Below are 22,234 nucleotides of genomic sequence, written 5' to 3' on the forward strand. Positions count from 1 at the left end.
TGGGCAATAGCCAACTCACTTTGTCTAAGCTCTCCGACTGGGAAAAGGACAGGGCAAAGTTTAATTTGGAAATCCCCACAATCTTATTTTTGGAGTTATTTTCTTTTATCCCACAGGCAACCCAAAGAACCTGCAATAAGCAGGAATATTTGTTGGGCAAAGAACAGAAGAAACTTGTATGTTTTGGGGTTGTTTCTACGACTACATACATAATTTTCATTCTTTCTTAGAAAAGCAAGTTACCAGCTAATTAGAGAGGAGAAAAAAGGAAGCACCTCCTCCACCAGCAGCAAGTTTCATCACCACAGGACTCTAATCTGCCTTTGTCAGTTCTTGTGACTTTTTTATATGCCCACTCAAAGAACTGTGCTTCACTTTGGAGTTATCCTCCTAACACTACAAACCCTGCAGGGATGGTAACAGTTAACGCAAAACAGACAGTGAATGAGAATGGATGCAGAGTGGCTACTCCTTCCTTACTTTCAAGTAGGGTGATGAAGGGGGTTTTGGCAAGTATACTCCGGGCTTAGGAGGCAGGCACTGGCAACAGAAAAATCAAGTCCTAATATCAACACACAGCATTCCTTAAAAGTGCATGTGTGGTGCTTTTCCTTTAGAAGTGGAAAGGAAAGTAGAGCTGGAGGGAAGGGGAACAGACCAGAGCTAGGGGATCTTGGATTAAATGCTCTGAGGGCATATATCCTTGTGTTTGGGGATCAACTTCAACACCTAGTGATTTTCAGGTGCAACTCACGGTCAGTAGATCTTTTCAAGCACAGTACAGAGGTAATCACTAAAGGCAGATGATCAGAGTTCCACATGACCATATCTACCTCTAGCCATGGTTGCCAAGGCTTGGCTGAAACAACTCCTACCCCCCTTAAATCCCTCCCTCTGATCCTGCTGCTGTTCCTCACATCAGCCACGGGTGAGGAGGGAGATCTCTTACCCAGAGTATCGTTTTTTAGAGTTGTTCTTTCTGATGACAAGACACACGACAATAGAGATGAGCGATGAGAGACCTGTAACCGTACCGATGGCTATCCCTGCCACGGTGGCAATGGGGAACGCAGGCAGGCTGTCTGCGGAGAGAAGGGAGAAAACATTCAACTCTTCTGCATTCCCTGCTCAACAGAACTGCAAACCACAAATGCCCTTGAGCCTGGATTCCTTTAGAGCAGAAGGCACTAATGTAATACCCAGAAATTACAGCATGCAACCTAAGTGGCAGTGGCAGCAGGCAGCCAGCAGAGTAACGTACGAACAGAGCACACACCAGGAGTGTTCTTAATGTCACCGTCCTTCAGGAGAGAGCTCATGTTGAACCAAAGGTTTTTACATGTCAGGGAACACAAGTGACAATGAGGACAACCCAGTCTCATTTTGTATCTGAAGGGGATGAAAAACCAGGTTACAGCCATCTGGCAATTCCCAGCGAGATCAACAGGAAAAGGCAGGCACGCCTGAAAGCAGATTTGGACACAGCACATCGCTAATCCACTAGGAGTGCTGAAGGCTGGGTGTTCTCCAGGGAGCATGCAGCACACAGCACAGTTCCTACCAGGACCACTCTTAGCAGGGTTTATACATGACTCTGGTGTCTCAAAATACAACCCTGCACATTTTTATAGACTCATTTTTTTTCCCTTAAGTCAGGATCATTGCACAATACCAGGAAAACACATAGAAGAACACAGTATTGCTTTACTCACGTCTTCCCTAATATTATTTTGGGGGAGAGTAAGCCAAAAAAGAGCAGCCAGAAATAAAAGCCAATCAGAGAATGAGTACAAAATACTTACAAGTCAAAGAATACACAGACTACCATTACAGCTTTTCCCAGCAAGAAACAAAGTCCCCTCCTTCCCCCCACATTGTGTTTAACACAAGGAACATCTTAGGCCAGAGAGTTTTTTACAAGACTCCATGCTACACTAGCTACTTGTACCAAATATAAGTGAATCAGCAAAAGATCCAACAGGTAAAACCTACACCTATATAGAAAAATTCCTCTCAGACACTTGCATCTGATCATCACAGAATTGTTGAGGTTGGAAGGGATGTCTTGAGATTGTCTAGTCCAAACCCCTGCTTAAGCAGAGCCAAGTAGCACAGTTTGCTCAGTACTCTGTCCACTTTGGATTTGACTGTCTCCAAGGATGGGAGACTCTTCAGGCAACCTAGTCCTAGCGTTCAACCACAGTAAAAATGTGGGGTTTTAATTGCAGACGGAATTTCCTGTGTTTCAACTTATGCCAATTGTCTTTTGTCCTGTCACCAGGCACCACTGAAGAGCCTGGCTCAGTCTTCTTTAGGTGCTATCAATGTACGTAAATACCTGGTGAGAGGATTCTCCTGAATCTTTCTTCTCTTTTGCAGGCTAGGTCACCCCTCCTTCTCTTCCCCAGGCCAGACAAACCCAGCTGCCTCCATTTCTCCTCACATGAAAGGTGGAACAGTCCCTCAACCGTGGTTGTTGCCCTTTGCTGGACTCATTCCAGCAGGGACCACAGACCAGCAGTACCCCAAAGCAGAAGCATCATACTGAGAAAACAGGGCTTACATTTAGTCCTCTTCCTTTTGAATTCAGTGATTTTCAGCAGAAGGGCTACCTGACTTCTGGCTTTTTCCACTGATCGTAACACCATTCAGCCAAACAGCACAGCAGCAGCTTTCCTGGCTCTCCCGTGTGAGATGCCAGTTCACAGCAATATGGGAATTCAGAGTCTTAGTAAGAAATTAAGTATGAAGATATGAGTGCCACAACCTGGAGGAAGACATTCTTTCCAGAACCCTTCAGCAGCCCAGGGATCCATCTGCTATTAAGGGAGTCCTACAAGTGGTAATATTTTTCAGATATGTAAGATGTGATTGTATTTGAGGCCCATGCAAAAATGAACTGATTTATTTTGAGGCATGTAAGGAGTTCCCTAGTTTCTGTGCTTTTTCACCTCTCCTAAAGTGCAGGGATAACTGTTTGCAAAAGCATCAAAACAGACATGCATTTCTGATAGCAGACCAGCTGCTGCCTTGTACACCAGAAAACACACACACTTCATCAGAGCAAGAAAGCAAGTGACATTTCACAACTATAGTGAAGAATATCTGCTGAAAGAACGGCATTAGAACTCTGATAGTTTTGTCACTTCTTCGACTCATGAGGGTTTTTTTGGTTGCTTGAATCTCAGTGATGGACAGCAGTTAAATTCTGTTAACAAAGCTTTTTAAGACTGTATTAAAAAATGCTAGCATTTGCATGTGAAACTAAGAGCGTGGCTTTACTGCTTTTCAGAAAATGGTCCCTATTTTTTCCAATATTTTCCAGTATTCCACATGCTACAGCTACATGAATTCCTCATAAGCACTTCCAGAGCAGCCAATGACTTCATTGTAAAAGACAGTTCCAGCTACATAACCAAACACCAGCTCTGAAAGCCAATATTTAAGTTAACAGCTCAACACAAACCAAAAATCCAGCCATTCAGAGAACACTTTTCACTAACTGGCACTGAAATTCAGAGCAATTTCCATTTCATTGAGACCATGTCAGTATCAGTTTTATGAAACAGGCAGGAAAGTGAAGTTTCCATTGCTCCTAAGTGTAAAGATTTTCTTACCATTCCAATTTTTTTCCCCATGTGTGCTCAGACTAAAGATGGATCACCTCCAGGTAACACAAGCTGTCTTGAACACAGTGTTAAGCAGCTTCCTATTACAAGTAGGGTCAGCCTAGTGTAAGAACTTGGAATTCCCTACAAATTTCTGTTGTTTAGGCTTTTGAATGGTAGTCCTTTCCAGATTCAGATACTCTACTGAAAAAGCAGTCTTGCTTTTCATCCCTGCCTGTAGGATTGTTCCACCGTACTTGATAGAGCTGTTTGTGCAAACACCATGCAGGTACTGCAGTGAAAATCACCTGGGTTAGTTTCGCAATTTTTAAAAATTAGGCCACCGTGGAACTTGTTAAATGTTTAATGCAAAACCTAGAACTAACCTATCATCTATTAGATCATTTAAATGTGCAAAGAATGAATGTGCCTTTGAACAATTTACAACAGTTCAGAACAACAATTCAGAAACATTAGATGTAAACATAGTAAAAAAACAATATGCAAAAGTGCCATCATGTATTTATTTGAAAATTTAATTTAATTGAAAAAATTTAATTAATTTAATTGAAAAAAATTTGCTCCAGCTCAGTTCAGGATAAGTTTTCACAGACAGCTGAAGACAATTGTTGCAGCATTTTTCTGATGGTGAGAAGTATTTCAAATACAGTGCTCCATTCAGAATCAGTGAGATTCTCTTGTCCAGATGTCTCACCTACGGGGAAGCCAGCATGCAAGACTGTCAAAAAGTATCAGCTGAAGTAGTGCACTGAAGTCAGTCCTCACTTGCTTAACCTGGGTTAAAATCTGAAAAGGCTTTGCCAAGACAGCCTGACTTTGCCAAACCAGCAGCTGCTTTACTGCTTCTTCATAGTGACAATCATTGGGGGAAAATAAACAGACCCTATTTTACATAGGCTTCAGACTTCCAAGAAACAGAAAGTTCTAAGTGATGGCTGGACCTCCAAGGGTCCCACTCAACCCAAACTGTTCCATGAAGAGAAAAGTTAGATATAGACCTTGCCTACATAAGAACTTGGAATGACCTCATGAGCAATGTCCAGTTAGGACACACAGATAGGTATCTTCCCTAACATATTGAAATCTAATGGAATAGCAGCATCAGCACTGCCATTTATGAATTCAACATTTATTCTTGTCCTTCCTAAATTATAAATTTGGAAATGCAATTACTGTAACAATCATTTCATTGTACAGAACATCACATTTTGGCTGACCTCCAACTTTGGTAGAACAATCAAATGTTTCGGATGATCAAAGGAAATAAAGAGCCAAATTGACAAACAGAATCTAAGTGCTCTTCAACTGGGACAGACGTTACCAAACGCTAACAAGAAGCCTCATGCCACTGCCATGCAAGTAGCCAGGCCCTAAAATTTGTAAGAGCCACCATGGTTTCCTTAAGAACACCTGAGTAAAAGAGGCTGAATGCACATCCAATACAAACACCTTTGCATGGAACACAGCAGCATTTCACTTTCTGTATGTTTGGGCCAGATTTATAGTTTTGCATTCTATTATATATACCAGAAGGGTTTCAAAAAGGAAAGTCTGCTACTTTTTCTCCTTGCTCACCAGATTTCACCCTAACCCTTGATGCAGCATAATGCAGGAAATATATTCATAGGACTTCAAAATGAGAAGACATTTTCATCAAGCCTTCCATCAGCTTTTGCTAATAATTGTTTTAACCACAGGAATTAATGGGCATAGAGGAAAAGGGTATGACATAGAGTTTTTAAACAGCTGACAGATACTGGTTCCATTATTAGGACCTGGAAGAAGAGAATTAAAAAACCAGTTGCTCCCTCCAGGCTACTCCCCCACCCCCAATAAAGGTGATATAGACAAGGAATGGAGGGGCAAAAAAAAAAAAAAAAACAAAACAAAACAAGTGAGAAGGAAAAAAATCATATAGGGTGAATACCTTTCTCCACAACTCTAACTCGGATTTCTCCTGGTTTGACAACAATGTCAGGTGGGTTCTTGACATCGCAAATGTACGTGCCGTTGTCCCGGAACTGCATGTTTGATATAGTGATAGAAGCATCTTTCTTGTTAAGATCTCCAGCCCAAGTGATCCTGTCTTTAAATGGTATGTCCTTTCCAGGGTATGACTTTCCATTAGAGTAATAGAAAAACTGCAGTCAAGGAAAAGAGGATATAAGAACAATCCAATTAGCGATTACGGAGCTACCGTGCTTCTCTCACTGTTACAGCATTCTCCCAGTGCCAACTGTGTTATACACAGCCAGCAGCTGAAGTTTTTCTCCTCCTGCCTCACCACTTCAGTCTGCCTTGTTGCCTCTTGGTCACGTAACCATGCTTGTACCTCAACCATACCAGCACAAGAGACTGCAAGTTTCAGTTTTCTGTTGGTTTTGATTTGTTTTGTGGATGGATTGGTAGGGGTTTTTTTTCTGTTTTGCAGACAAGGAGGCAGGGGAAAGAGAAAAAAACCTAGTAACCTGGTAATAATTGAAGGATAAAACAGCCCTGGAACACAGCCATCAGTCTTTCAGGCACAAGAAGCTGCCTGCATCCTAGCAGAAAAAGGATATCGAGTTTCCTATCTTGTGTTTTGCTGTTTGTTACTTGCAACTAAAGCACAGCTAAATTAACATGCAACACTCTCCCTTCCTTCCACCCCCTCAGAAAATCCCATGACCAATTTAGAGGATATCTAGCTGTTTTCCAGAAACCTTCAGGTAACTAAATATAACCGTTTCCCAGTTTTTAAGTGACTAAGCTGCACATTGGCTCTGCACTCCCTATACATGACCAAAAATCTTTGAAGAATAAACCTCTTTAGTACAGACTAAGGAGAAACCGAGTATTTCCTAACAATACCTTCCCAAAATTGCAATTTACAGCAGTAGAAGTGCATTGACTTCTACAGGACAACTCTGCTTTCAAACACATGGGATACCCTAAGAGAGGCATCAGGGCTGCAGGAGAATTACAAGAGCACATTCTTTCTTAATTGGACATCCTGCAAGACAGCAAGACAAACCTAATCAAGAATCAACCTGAATTCCCTTCAGTTCAGTCTCCAGAGAATGACAAAAGAAATTTAAGACAATATTCCAGCTTCCTCTTTCTCCCGCCTTATTTACAAACCAGTGTCTCTGCAACAGAGCAGACTGCCTACAAGACAGTCATATTTCCCTTCAAGTCATCTCCTCTCCCTTTTCCCTTTCCTGCCCTTGATCTCAGGCTTGCTATTCCAACACCGTCTCTATCAGACCTGCGCTCTGAGTATCAGGCCTTATCACTTGGCCGCACAAACCTTGTCCTGATCAGGTATGTGCACATCATGGCCATCTGTCATGCTGCAGTCAATCTTGTTTGTTGTCTACAGATTAACATAAATCCAACAAACTATTTCATGTGGTAGGAAGTTGGCAAGCACAATGCTGTCAACATTTTGGAGGGACTCTGCATCAGTCTGCAGCTTTTCCAGCTGGATTGTAACCTTTAACACAGCAGCACTGCATTAGCACAGGGGAACTCATCCCACTGGAAGCCTGGAAGCCCAGAGGCAGATTCCTCAGCTCTCTAGATGTTCTCCCCTGGGGAAGGAGAAATCACAAAGTAAAATATGTCCTGAAACACAAGCTAAGTGATTCAAGCCATCCCTTGCCTATGGTGGAGTGGTTTAACATGAGACTTCTTTGAACATGTGGTGAGGGAAGGAGACAAGCAGGGGAAGCTCCCAGTCCAGTCAGCCTCACCACATGGCCACAAGATTGCCAGTGTGATTCTAAAGGGGCACAGGACCATCCTTGTCAAGAGAAGCGTGGGCTTAGCTCAGACATAAGCTGACCATGAGATTGATCTTTCAAACTCACACCCACCAAGCTATGCAATACCATGACTTGAGCTCATAAATAAACATCCCCTCTATACCTTCCCCAGACCCTCAAAAGAAGCAGGGAATCAACATCAAATTGTGCTGGGTCACTTCTGCTCAAAGATAATTTGCTTTTCTCTCAGTTGTGCTGATAGCTACAGCCAAGTAGAACACCTGAACTGACTTCAAGTCCAAAAAAAATGTTATGTGCTGAAGCTGTATTCCTACAACTGGACAGTGATGCAGAAAGGGAATGGCAAAACAGGATATATGGGGAGCGGAAAACACACAAACAGATGGCTTCTCTTCACCCATCCTGTTCCACACTGGCAGGAAATGTGCCCTACTTCCGTAAGCTAATGCCCAACTACTGCTTTGGATTCCCAATGGGAAGAGCTCCCTCTTCAAAACTAAGTATTTATTTCACTGAGATTCAGAAGCTCGTTCTTCAGAGCTCTATATACTTAGGAAGATGGTTTTGACCATCTCTGCTCTGAGCATTGAAGGGCTCCCAGAGTTTAAATGAGCTCATGCCTGTAGCAGAGGGAAGGAGACAAACACAAACAGGCTGAGCAATCTGCTGTCCCCACATCTTCAAAGCTGCCCCACAGTTCCTTCTTCTGCTTCCTCTAAATTCTCACTCAGGACAAGGAACAAGAAAGAAGCAGAAGTGTCTGAGGAGGAAGAGGAAGAAGACAGCTATCAACCTACCAAAGCCATTTCTTTGAACATTCACATCCAAAGGATCTGAGCCTACTTGGGCCCAACATACAGGAAATGAGCAATGACAAATATTATTTGCCCAAGTTCCTTGCTAGCCTGATTTTTTACTTGTCAAGTAACTATAATATGAGGATGTAACTGCTTACTGATTTGAGCTATTCAATTCTGTTCTGAAACCAGGGAGACTGGTCTTACTCTAAACCCTTTCAAACAGAGGCTATACAGTACACAAGCAAAATAAACAACAAGCACAATACGCAATGTGACACTACAATTACAGTGGTAATTCCAATTCTGCGACTGCAGTATTCAGTCAAATGCCAAAGGATAGAGGATTTACAAGACTCCTAGATGCTCATCTACTTCATATGACGCCATGATTTTTTTGCCTTTTCTTTTATATACCTTTTATATACCCTTTTATGTATCCTCAGTGCTTTTAGCATGCATACTTGTAATTCCTTAAGCCTGATAACTTAGCACAGTCCTAATATTCCATTAAGCCAGGAGACCAAACATCCTGGAGGCCTCGCGGTTGGGGCCAGAAAGTCCTATGCTACCCTGAGAAACCAAGGTCTTCTCTAGAACACATCCTGTAAACCAAGATAGGCCCATCCAGGGGGGAATTCCTCGGGATGGTGGGATATCACACTATTCATTTAAGCTTCTCAGTGGGGAATCTTTGATAGACATGCTAATTTGCAAGGCCTATGAATTGTATACGTGATCTATCGTGCGTGTGCATTTCAGCGCATTCCACCTGGAAGTGGTGGCACCCTAAATAACATACATAAATATCGAGGGTAAAAAACCCCCTTTTCCTTAAACTGTGTTTGGTTCTTAATTTTAAGACCAGGGAAAGGCAACACATACATACAGCTTCCATACCAACACTCCTCTCCTAAGACTATTTTGTGTATTTTGTGGTCACTGCACACTCCAGTCTTGGCAGAGATCTAGCAGACTGCAGTATTTTTATACAACTCCAAAAAAGCCCCCTAAAATCACAGTGATGGAGACAAGGCACACGGAAGGAGGCCCCAATCCGTATTTGCTTGCTCCTTAGAACCAACTAGAAGACCACTGCTCACCTATCCCATCCCCTCCTCCCAGGTCTGCTCCCCTCCAGCCATTCCTTACTGAGATACGAGTGGCTGCTCCCTCTGGTTGAAAGCTCCAGGAGACAGATGCTGCGCTGCTGATCACTTCTACGGATGTGAATGTGCATGGGAGCTTTGCGTCCGTCCCGTTCTCCACAAACATCTCCTCCGGGGTGTTGACCTCTACTGCTGATACTAGGACTGCATGGGAAAGGTAAAGAGAAGAAAGAAGGATAACAAAAGGCATCAGTGCTGCTTTGAGAATCAGGAAGTTCACATCAGACTGCCTAGAAGGGGAGAAGAGAAGAGGCATCAAAAACTCCTGGACCAAGTGTTTGCACAGACATTGCATTATACCTGCAATCGAACAAGTACAGAGCAGGCCAAGTATATATTCACTTCTCCTTCCTTCTATTATCTGTGACAGGATGTTTTCCACTCACAGATGTTTCCTCTACAACACTTTGTGGAAGTAAATTCTATGGCGCAAATGATGAGTTTAAAACTTTTTCGTACTAGCTGACAGCAGACATTGTAATAGTTAAGCCTCATCAGAGGAACTAACAACCTGGCCCAGCTATTACTCAGTTTCCTCTCTGGCACACATCTTGTTTCCTATCTCCAGTTTTTCCTAGCTGTAAGTAAAACAAAAGCTCACCTCCAGAAAGCTGAGGATCAAACTTCTCTTGCTTCCAGCTATGCCATCTACTCCTGCTCTCTGCCACGCTCCAAGGTCTCTATCTGCACGGCCTCATAAATAATCACTTGGTTATAGTTCAGAAGCATGAGAGTAGTTTAATTTTTTTCTATCTTAACTTAAGCACAGTCAAAACAGCAAGCAGGCCACAACCACCCCCCAAATTTAAAGTAATCAAGGTTAATATTGTGCTTGTACTGGTAGTTTTCCTAACAATAAGGTAAAATTCATCGTGATTCCAAAGACGTGTTGAAGATACTGTTTATCTGGCACCTTCCAAACTGCCAGTGTGCTATCCTTATCCAGAATTAAGCAGATACATCTCATTCAAGTTTATGGTGAAAAACAAAGCAGGATCTTGTGACATCACAAGAGAATGTCTGTCAGGGTTCATGTCATATCCACATGAAAGCAAAAATCTTGTCAAGTCAGTGTGGGTGGGTGCACGTGTGATGTGTGTCCCTGATACTTCAAACGTAAGTTTTGATTTTTATTAAACCATGATTTTCAGCATAGAGGTGGTAACAGCAATCTACTTCCATTCACAGGATTCTATGTTTCTGGGCCCCAGTACCTTAAATCCCCTTGTTAAAAGAGGAGAACAAACCTTTCTGCTCCATCAGTACCTCGGCTGGTTTGTTTCTCAGCTTTGAATAAAGAAGCTCAAAGTAGACAAACCAAACAGAAAGATGCAAGTCAAAGACTGCTTAAATAAAAAGAAAGAAAATAAAAACCCTCCTACATTAGTCCTTAAATCATGAGGTTTGTGCTTTTAGTCAGTGAGAGCAACCAGCTCAGCAGCCTTCAGAAGATGGACAGCAAAGATCTGACAGAACGAGCGCGCAAGCATGGATGGGAGAATTGAGCACACCACAGTAATTACAATAACCAAAACCAGAAGAAACCACCAATCATTAATTCTGCTGTTCAGAGTCCACACTGTTCACTTCCAAAATTCAGTAACTCCTCAGTCCCATCAGGTTATCTCTGACACCTCAGACTCTCCTGTCATCACTGCTCTCATTTCCAAGAGAAAAAGAACCCTAAGGGGGTGGGGAGTAGGGGTGGTGAATTTTCATAATGATGTTCTATCAGAGCTTCCTTTATCCTGAACATACTCTGACTATGGGCCAAAAAATATTCTTTTCTGAAACAACTACCAAATATTTATTTGGAACATACAAAGACTCCTAGCAATCAAATTAAATTAACTGAGAGCTGCTGTGCTTTATGCATTTTTTCCAGCTAATGGTGTAGAAAAGAGAAATAAAATAAAATAAAATCCATTGTATTAAGTCCAAACCACAGAACAAACCTCCCTTTCAAGCATAAAACAAGCAAGATGCCCTCAGTATTTGTGTAGGAAGAAAAGAGCCGGCACAGACATTGTCTGCTTGTACATGGTACAGAGAACTCCTTGCCACACACAGGCAGTGGGCAGTACAGATCTGCCTAATCTAAAGAAGTCACTGTTCTAACTCACTAGAACTGTAGTGAAGCAAAAAAAGAAGAAAAAAAGACTTCTCCCTACTTCTTCCCTAGTATGGGAAGGAAGGAACTATGTAATCCTGTACGGATATTTCGATCAAGTTTAATTTTCATCTGTCCTATTGTTGGCTCAATTTCATGTTCTTCTTTGCTGATTTTCTCCCCTCTGCCTCTTTCACTGCTTCAAAAATATTCTTCCTGCTTCTGTTGCCTTACAGCATGAGACACAGGCTCCTTAAATCATAACCTGACTGTTTGGTAGAGAGACACTGACACAACTTTTGTCAGTTTTCACCCTCAGCCCTCTAATCCCATACTTTTACTGATATGGTGGCTGTTCCCACTACCTTGAACTCTTTGGCCTCCTCTGTCCTAATAAAATCCACATGGATCATCGCCAGCTCTAGCTCTTTTCCTCCTCTTTCCACATTTATCAGGATTACATCCACCTTCCAGCTCCTCCATCTATTTAAATATTTCAGTTGGAGAAAGTTGAGTTCTGAGTCATATTTCAGTCACACTTACCCACTGCTCTATTCCTCAAGCTTACCCAGCCTTAGTTTCTCTCAAGAGGAAAAAATTATCACAGGAGACTGTCTGAGAGAGAAGAGTGCTTTAGGAAGGGACAGTCTGCAAGGTACATAGGGCAAAAGTAAATATTTGCTCTTCTCCCATGCATCCTCCTTGATCCCATCACCCTGTCCAACTGCCCGTAGCCCCAGTATTTCCTTCTGAACATCTCATCTGGCCTTCAGCTGCTTTTCTTCTTTTCAGCAGAAAAAATGCTTCTATTTTTCTCACCTATCATCAAAATAATTTAGGAAAAACCCCCACCTGTGCCTCTTCAGCCATTTCTTTTAAATCCCTAGGGTTGTTTGAGCAGTTTTACTCCAACAACAAGAACTCTCTCTAGCTCCATTTTCAACCACCACACTTCACTGAAAACTCTCCATCCACAGCTTCCTTTTCAGACAATCCTCCTACTCTTGAAAATAGGACAAGGCACTCATATTCTTACTAACTTACTAATCTTCCTTACTAATCTTTTCTTTTTTTTCCCACCATGGATCTTCATTCTTCATCAACACTCTCTCTATTCTCAGGTCTCTCTTTCCTCAGTATCTTGCCTCAGAGATATCATCTGCAAAACAAGTTCAAGCTCCCATCACAGCATGGACTACTCAGATCTGCATCTCTGCTCAGGATCTGTCTCCTTATGTTCAAAGAACAGCCTCAGTCTGACATCTTTGTCAATGCTACGTTGTCAGCTCACACTAAACAGGACAAAAGCACAGTTCATTTCTTCCCCCAGAGCCCTCCACAACTGCTTTTACCACCACACACCTGCCACATGTCTCTCCAACTCAACACCTATGCAGCACCTCTGACTCTGAACTCTTCCCAGGTCAAGGCAGAGTCTTTCAGAGCTTCCAGTCACCTGTTCAGCCAACACCAGACTAAAACCTCCAGTTTGTACCTTGGCCTTTATTATTGTCATGTCCTTTTTGCTCTGGACAGATGGACAGTAACAGACCAGTAAGAACTGCACTTCCTGGTAACCAAGCTGCTCCAAGGGTGACCCCAAGAAGAGGGAGACATCACATATGCCAGATCACTGCTTCCTTCCATTAAGTGACTGTTGACAATGGAGTACTCAACATATACTTGCCCAGAGCAAGCATTATTCATTATACAGCATTGCTACCGAATAATCAAATTTATTGACTTGATACTGTTTCAACTTCCTTGCTGTGAATGAACAGGACCTTCCTAACTGTGAAGGTGCAGCTCTCTCCAGGAGCTCACACAGATCTGAAGATGCAGAGCTGCTTGCCTTTCCTGTAAACCACCACCATGTCTGCCAGGGTACACAAAACCAGTGACAGAGCTTTCAGATAATGCAGCCTTGTCCCAGCTCACAACCCCCAGGCACTGTGCCATCACTGTGACTCTTCAGAATGGCAACCAAATACTGCTCTGAATCACCCCTGTGGAAGAAGCCTTTACAGTTACCAAGCAGCAAAGTATGGAAAGATAAGATCATTCAGAATGATAGCAAACAAGCATTCATAACCACAAGAGTTTGCATCTAGTTAGTTAACCAAAGTGTGTCATTAGCTTTCAGTGAGGCTAAGGGCGGCCAAGCTTAATGTTTTCACCACAGTAACATGAAGGACTGCTGCACTGCACTGTTAAGTGGATTGAACTGATTTCTTCGAAATGCAGTACAGCTTGATCAAAAAATTCTTAGAGAAGATGCCCAGTTGCTGTCTCCAGCACACTGATGGGAATTCTCCTCACAGGTGTCCTCTCCAGGACATCTCTGTCCAGCTCAGCTGAGACTGGCTAAGTCACACATGCTGGCACCTTGACCTGCACAGGAGACACAGCCTCCGTGACCTTACAGCTCAAACCGTGGGTCCTTCCTTCCCCTCGTCCACTGCTATGAGTGCTTCCATTCAGAGCTCGATTAAACACAAAGACATCCACATCATGGTCCAGTCCCCTCCCGAAACAATGTACAAGGTCAGGAGTTGACACAGAGGGTTACAGAGGCTTACAGACATTCACCCAGGCATGGCACAGTACTTTAACTGACACCAAGCACCCATCCCTGTTTCAGTATGAAGAGACTCTTGTCCCCAACCACATTATAGTATTGGTCTCATCCAAAACTTTTCAAATCCAAACTGTAGCACCTCCTCCTAAATGCTGTCCCTCAGGCTTGGGAGGATCTGCTCAAATCCTGCAAAATCCTTTCACTTCCTTTGAGCCCTCCAAAGCATTTGGTAACTGCATCTGTATAAATCCAGCAGTGCCTAAGCTGCCAGTGTTTGGAGATCAGTGCCTTTTGAAACTGAAGTCATCTTTTCCTACTTGTACTTGTATCCCCTGGTTGCTTATACTTACCTCATAGTGATTAAAAAAAAATATTTTGGGCAAGAATTGTTTTTATTCTATATTTTTTACGTAGAAATATGGTTGACCATTTGGTTTGGTAGCATATCACAAAGAAATCCTTCTGTGCACCTAAGTTTTACACTAATTAACACATAGCTAATTAAAATTTCTTTGTAGACCACCGTTTCTACTGAGATCATGGATCCAATGAAAATGTTCTGTTAATTAAGGCTATGAAGACACCAAATAAACTCAATTCCCCTGGATTCAACTCAGCTTGATCACTAGGAGACCTAACAAGCCAAGAATGCAAACAGCTAACACTGTAATCACAGGCATCTTATTTCCACCAGCACAAACACAGCCCACGTGGAAACTTTCATCAGATTGCTAAATACTGGATGCTTATGGCTGCTACAGTTCCCATCCTACACCAGGAAGAGTGTTACACGCCCCTCCTCTTGAAATGGTTAATCATCAGTTTATTAATTAATACAAGCAACTTGCTTTGCTTATCTTAAACAACACCTGGTTAATACAGCCATGTATGCAGTTTATAAATGAAGTCTCTTATGGATGAAAGGTCTTGACAAAATGACAGAAAATTCAGTGTATCAATATGTTCACTCTGGTCTCCCTAGCAGCCCAGAAGTTTCATCAGAAAGGAGGATGTGGTTTTTTCTAATGACTAAGGGTCATAAGTCACAAAAACAATATATACTTGAGAATCAGTCCTTTCACTGAGATAATACTCTTACTCAATATCAAGTGGCTTGTGAAACACCTACTGTTGACAGCATTCTCAACTACAGCTGCATGCCATTTAGTTCTTTCTCCCACAAAGCAGATTCTCTGTACAGTCAGCATGAAACAACAGCAACCAGACCCCTGCAAAACATCCCAGAAAACCAGAACGAAGTTATGGTCCCCAACAGCAACTACAGGCATTTATGTCCCCACAGACCATTTCTTCACTGTGCATAAAACACCTGGTGGAGAAACCTTAGCTTTCCTGCCTGAATAGACAGTAGACATGCCAGAATTGTTCCTCTGAAACTCCACGAGATCTGTTAAAGCATTCAGACCATGGACAGAATTTCCACACAAAGAATTCCTTCACATCATTTAGCCTTAACAGAGAAGTAGCACCCATGCCAGCAGTTCCACCTAGGAGCAAACCATGGTGCACTTCATAAGGACAACACACAAGTATTAAGAAGCCACCTGTGTCCAGCCCCTCACGGAGACTGTCCCTGCAGCCCCCCTGTCACCACGACCTTGATGTCTGCACTCCATACATTTACACAGGACACAAAGCAACACCAGCTACAGAAGTGATGACTATACAGAGTCACACCAACCAATCTTGACGTCTAAGTTTCAAAGCAACATAAACTAAATTCCATTGCCTCAAAGGAAGACAGAAGAGTTTAATTTCATTCTCAAATACCAATCCACCGGAACAGCTTTCAGCTGCTGCCACAGCACCTCCCCAGGTTGCCAATCTTGTCAAGTAACTCAGGCTGCTGGAGGAAAGAGAGCTTCCTGTCTCCAGTAACACAGCCGGTCCTGCAGCACCCTACATCTCCAGGAATCAGAAAGCACAGCTGTGACACCCAGCCCATGAACACCTACCACCTCCTGTCACCATGCTGCTGGAAACCTTCATCCCCCAAGCAGAGACAAGCATCTGCTAACGCAACATTCGCTTTCTCCTGGCCTCTTTGCACATTCAGCTAAGCTCTGCCCGACTCAACAACGAGGGAAAAAATAGCATCTTGTCACCCCAAGTGAAAAGAAAGCAGTTTCATTGAGAAGTCTTAAGCAGGCTGTGGCTAAGCTGTCAAAGCAGACAATAACATCCATGTATGTCAGCCCTGCATACCTCTGTGCACCTACTTTGACAGGACTTAAAAGACTAAGACTTTAGAGTCGCCAAACTTTGGTGCCTCCTTCTCCTCCCACACTGCAGTCAGTTTTTGGCGTGTTCTCCTCCATATGACGCAGAGCTGCTCATTGTTCTGCCAAGGAGCAGGCAAAAGAACCTATGCTGAGATTTACTTTCAAAGCACAGAAAGAAACCAGAAATGAAGAACAAGCATGAGAAACACCCAAGGATGCCTGAGCTCCCCTGCCAGACAGGCCACAGATTTCTTGTTCAGTCCTGAGGAGATAATTTCCCTGCTGTATCACTCTCTCATCTCATAAAACAGAGATGCTTGTAAAGGTGCTGAGAACCATGAACAAGTAAGCAGTGTAGCTGCATGGCCTCATACCTCTATTACAGGATCAGTCATACGTCAGGTTTGGGCAGATATTTAGTCTTGAGGCAAGTAACTTCTAGTTGCTTCTAGTACTTTTCCCTGGGGATCACAAAGCAATACTTCCCTGCCTATGCTGCAGGCTGGGACACAAATCAGGAGCTCAGGTACTTTCCAAACCACACATCACATTTTTCTGTTCAACAGCCCTGAAGTGGTTTTCCTTCCATGCCCAAGTAAGTTTACAAGTGCTCAAATCCAAGTAAACAGTTCTTGTTGACAAAGCCAAACTAAAAGAGTGGAGAACTCAGCAGGCAAGTTATGTTGTTCAAAGTGCAAAGGGTAACTGGAACAGCTGATGGCAGCTATTCTACATCTAATCTTGCAGTACTAACAGAGTCACTAACAAACACAGCACATTATTTTCTGGGCACAAGGAAAGATTCCAGAAAATGGGAACTAAGATTACAAAAAGGCAGAAAAGACAGAAAAGTCTCCTTGAAATACACCAGGTTTTTCCCACAAATAGTGGCTTAACTAAAGAACTGAGAGAAGCTGGGTAGATATGCTCAACACATGGCAGAGAGAATTAAAAAGCATCCCACCATCACAAGCATTTCCTAAAATTGCTATAGCAATCTACTAAAACCGTCACAACTACTAAGGAGATGAGAGTATTAAGGATCAGAAGTTGTAGACAAAAAACACAACCAAACAGCAGCAAAGCCCAATCCCCATGGAGTGGACAGTAGAGACTGACATATTGCTGGCTGGAACAAAAGCTCCCCTCCATGCTTTTTTTCTTTTTTTTTTTGGTTATTAATACTATCTCATGTGAAACTATGTTAAAAATACCAGTCATGTTGCCAACTGTTGATGGCATGCAGCATCTTTTTGACAGAATCTATCATTAGCAGCATGGGAACTACCAATTTCCAAAACAAACTAGGCAGTAGAATTTAGTATGTGCATACATTGATTTCATGAGGAGCTACAGTGCAGAGCCTACATATCAGACATAAGAAGCTGCCCTTTTTGCGACCCTTTTACAATAATCAATCCACAAAGCTGCAACCAACTCAGTGACAACATAGCTACACACACCAAGAAACATCTGCAAAAGCTGCACTTTGAAACCATCCCAAGGTATTAGTAGCATTCCATGAACAGTCACTCCCACCTGTCATCATTCCTGAACCAGAATCGTGTCCATTCTCTTACAAAGTATTGCTATTTCCACCAGCCTGGGAAGGTGAGCACAGGATTTTTTCCTGTGTACAGAGAGGACTTGATTACAAACCTATTCAATAAAATCCCACTACCTAACTGAGCAAGAAGATAAGAGATAGATGAAATTAAGTCATCCAAGTGATTACCCTCCTCAGCTAACAGGGTATTCATGCAGCCAATCTGTTCTGGTGTGACTAGAGACTTACTTCAGCAGTTCAAGCAAATCCAAAGCCCTTGGAGGACCATATTCCTTAGTGATCCATGGACTGCTGAATGCCTGCATCCAGCTCTGGCACCAAGCTTGCAGCAATCTCACACTTACTTGCTAACTGAATTGCTGAGCAAACTCACAACCAGCTATAACCTGCAGCAGCACAACCACAAAACCAAAAGGAAAAGCCCATGCTAAATATTTCAAAGCATTGTTTCACAGGAATTTGTCAGTGGTGGTGCCAATTTAAATAGCTCACATGCACACTCAGAATGAGATGAATCTGATCAGGAACTAATCTGTGTTCAAAACAGCCCTTTCACCATTGTTTTCTTTTAAACCAGACCAACACCCTAGCCCAGTCCACTGTATACTGTTTTGTACAACTGAGGAGGGTTAGAAAGGACCAAGCAGGACCCGATTCAGCTGGTTCTTCCCAGGAATGCTTCTCTTTGGCGAAGTATTTATGGCCTCCCTGGCAGCACACTCTACATCACTTTCCCAGTTTACACATGTGGTCACTTGCAGAGCCATCCTTGGACTGGAGCAGCGCCTTCATCCACACCTGACTTTGTCAAGCAGCAGGGTAAGAAGCATCTCCGTGCAGCCATCATCTCAACACCTTCCACAGTGAAAGCATCAAGATCCTGCAAGACCTTGATCTGAAAACATCAAGACATAGTAACCAGATTTCAGAACTCCTCCTGCACATACAGCTTTATGGAATTTATTACCAAGAGGGAGCCCTGTTCACCACCTTTCACTTGCACATGTTACAAAAACAAGTTACTGAATAACAGGTGGCTTGCAGCCAACTCTAAATGCCTCCAGCACTGGCCATTTCACCCACCTGGAGATGACCTGCCCTGATTTACCTCCATCTCATGAAGTGAAAGTGCCAACAGCCACCACTGACAACTGCTACACTGCCCAGAGCTTAACCTTCCTTTAGGGATCAGCATCTCAGTCTGACTGGAAACACTGAAGGGTAGGGTATAACCAATGTTTCAGGGCAAGATCCCTTCATGCCCCTTAACACCATGTGTGTAAAACATCAGTAAATGCACCACAAAGCATCTTTTTCTGCAGGGTTGGAGGAAAGAGAGTTCACAAGAACAACCACAGCCTTCCTGTTTTCCTAATGCACTTTAAGCCAAAACCTAGCAGCAGCACCGAGTGGAAAGCGCCAGCTCAACAGATACATAAAAATGCAGAAGCTGAAAGGCACAGCAGCCAAAGGGAACAATATACAAGGACTGTGGGCTAACCCCAGCAGGCAGCTCAGCCCTGCACAGCCCCTCGCTCGCTCCTCCTGCTGCAATCAGGGACAGAGCTGGGAGTGTAAAAGTGAGAAAACTCGAGGGCTGAGATAAAGACAGTTTAATAGGGAGAGCACAAGCCATCACCCACTGCTTCCATCAGGAGGCAGGTGTTCACCATCTCCAGGAAAGCAGGGCTCTGTCAGGTGTAACAGTGCCTTGCAAGACAAATGCTGTAATTCCAAACAGCCCCCTTCCTCCTTCTTTTCCCAGCTTTTATTGCTGACCACGACTTCTGTGGTGCCCTCCCAACCCCTCGTGCACTCCCAGCCCAAATGCTATCAGGGAGGGGTGACAAACAAAAAAGGCCTTGGGAGGTGTAACCAATGCAAAACACTGTGGTCAAGGCTCTTTTCACCACAAGTCCAAAACTTAGCACAAGTTCCAAGCTACAAGGAAAATTAACTCTGTCTCAGCCAAAAATGAGTACCAATACAAATACAAATCTCATATAAACATTTTCAAGTAAAAAAAAAAAAAAAAAAAAAAGGCTTATTCAGGACAAGTAACAGAATGGCCCTTTAAAGATAAAACAGATTGGGAGGAAAAACTGTATTTCAACCTGCTCAGCAAAAAATACTGATGTTAACCCTGGCTTAAGGTGGATTGCCACATCTTCTGTGCTATGGGTACTGCTTATTGCTAAACCCTAATCTGAGTAAACACTTGCTTTTCCACATGACTGCTCTTGGAGATAACACTGAATCACTGCAGTTAAAAGTTCCCCAAGTCTCTTTGCTAGCAGCAAAGCCAGTTCAGAACTTCTTGTCCTCTCCCGGCACAGCGCTCTCTTATACAAGACGTTCACATCCTCTCCATTGTGCTAATCACTTCTTGTGGGGTTCCACTAACCCAGACCAGCAAAGTAATAAAGACAAACAAACCACACACAACAACAAAAAAAAGGATATATGCCATAAGGATGTAAATGTTGTCACACCCAGCGCTTCCAGCTTTCTGATGTATTCCTAGGATATCCTGAGTTTGCATTCAGTAGCTCAAAAAATGTATTTTCTTGCATACAAGGCTGTTTATTTTGTTGATTACATGCAGGTGGTGGAAAGAGCAATGTATGCCACACACGATCAAACCACATCACATCATATCACACTTGGAGAACTCCCACTATGGCTGCTAATAATAAGCTTTGGATAGATGACCTGATGATGATCTATCTATATGGCACTTCTCCAGAAAAATAAGTCTTTAGAAACCACTCAGACCAAAATCTTTCAAAACAAACAGTACAAGACATCTGCCTTATAATACTAGGTTTCATTTTTTTGGTCTTCCATCTCAACTCTGTATGGGACACAGGACATCCACCACCAGTCTGGACAAGGTGGGTCCACAGACAGGCAGTGGAATTGCTGTTTAATACAATCAGTTTTAATTCAGATAACAAGTAACACAGCCACGCATGCTATTACTTACACAGAGGCTGAGACTGTTGGATGGCTGGGGCCAAGAAGTATCTGGACACTTTACCTCATTTTATCACCAAAACATTAAGGTACAGACTTTTCAACATATTCAAAAACAACTTGCTGCTGCTGCAAGTGAGGTGAGCTGAGAGGAGTTTATGCAGCTTTTCCCTTTGCAGAACCCACTGAGCATTGCAGCCAAGGAAGTCTTCCTACCTGCAGCATCAGTGGGCTGAGCTTAAAAGGACTAACAGCTTCTGACGGGGTGAATACAGGAATTCTGACTAAACCTGGCACAAGCACGAAGTGAGCATTGCAACCCTGACTTACACTGTTATTTTCAGGAAACATTTCAAGCAGCAACTGAAATGGGCTGGTGAGTTCCAAGCAGTAATAGGCACTTGAGCTATTTAACATCTCAATACTCTGCTTGTTACTGACCCATGTGTATTGTGCCCACAGTGCACTTGTATGAGTGTGTATCAAAGGGGTAGTAGGAGAAAATAAATTTTAAAAAAGATCAGGCTTTGTTGGTATCAAAAAGAATAATAAGAAAATATCTAGACATTTTTTGAGATTTTCAGGAGTAATCAGGCACCACCCTAATGTCAAACACAGGCAGGATACCACTTTAAGTCATACTTACACGGCTTACAAATGCACAATTGCAAAATAATCCATTTTCTTTATACTCTTGGCTGGTTGTTCCAGGCTCACTCATGCACAGAAGAGATTACACCTAGATTAACTACGTATGCTACAAAATGTCCACAAAATCACAGACAGCACATTTGACAATGATCCTTCATTCTTACAAGTAAATGAAGCAACTGGGTTTTCAGATGACTGAGCATAAAGAAGCAAGATGAACTCCTAACCCACACACGCAGGAGCACACAAGAAAATAAGCCTAGAATTGTGTTATCTGTGCTTAGCTGTGAAGCAACCGGGCTTGGCAGAGCAGGTTGTGGTGTTTAATGGGGCCTGCACAGCACAGCACCCTAAGCAATATTCCTGTCTCACTGCAGGTTATTGGCCACAGGAACAGACCTGCCAAGCACCATATGAAGAGGCAGAAGAGCAGGCATGAGGCATGGCAGCCACGTGTGCAGCACATCACCCAGCTACACGTTACATCTGAGCGAGGGAGCAGCTACAGCCCTCTGCAAACACCACGTCTGCCCTTGCCAAAAAAGGCAGGTTTTGATTTCTGAACCTCTCATGAGGTGAAAATCCTGCATAAGGAAAGGGAATGGGAAAAGGGTCCTGGAAAAAACATCAGGAGCCAGAATGACACAGGCAAGAAGAAATGCACAGCCCTGATTACCCAGGACTCCTTAGCACCCCAAACTCTGGGGAAGGTCATCTTTTCCTCCCCATCACCAAACTCCTTTGAGT

At 43.0% G+C, this 22,234-nt stretch overlaps 1 protein-coding gene across 5 annotated transcripts in view; it reads right to left on the reverse strand.

Annotated features, from left to right (window-relative positions):
• The window catches only part of MPZL1 (myelin protein zero like 1), a 34,097-nt gene that overhangs the window by 10,052 nt on the left and 1,811 nt on the right, over positions 1-22,234 (reverse strand). The window contains exons 1-4 of one of the 5 annotated variants that reach the window (XM_032096042.1): positions 18,511-18,777; positions 9,346-9,506; positions 5,557-5,770; positions 950-1,082 (exon numbers count right to left, since the gene is read on the reverse strand). In XM_032096042.1, the coding sequence (XP_031951933.1) occupies positions 950-1,082; positions 5,557-5,770; positions 9,346-9,468 (470 nt within the window). In that variant the 5' untranslated portion in view covers positions 9,469-9,506; positions 18,511-18,777. Of the gene's footprint in view, positions 1-949; positions 1,083-5,556; positions 5,771-9,345; positions 9,673-18,088; positions 18,112-18,510; positions 18,778-22,234 lie in introns of those variants that run through there. The other 4 variants (XM_032096051.1, XM_032096038.1, XM_032096030.1 and 1 more) reach the window with 4 other exon arrangements.

The sequence above is a fragment of the Corvus moneduloides genome, chromosome 2, assembly GCF_009650955.1.
Source record: "Corvus moneduloides isolate bCorMon1 chromosome 2, bCorMon1.pri, whole genome shotgun sequence".
Lineage (NCBI taxonomy): Eukaryota > Metazoa > Chordata > Aves > Passeriformes > Corvidae > Corvus > Corvus moneduloides.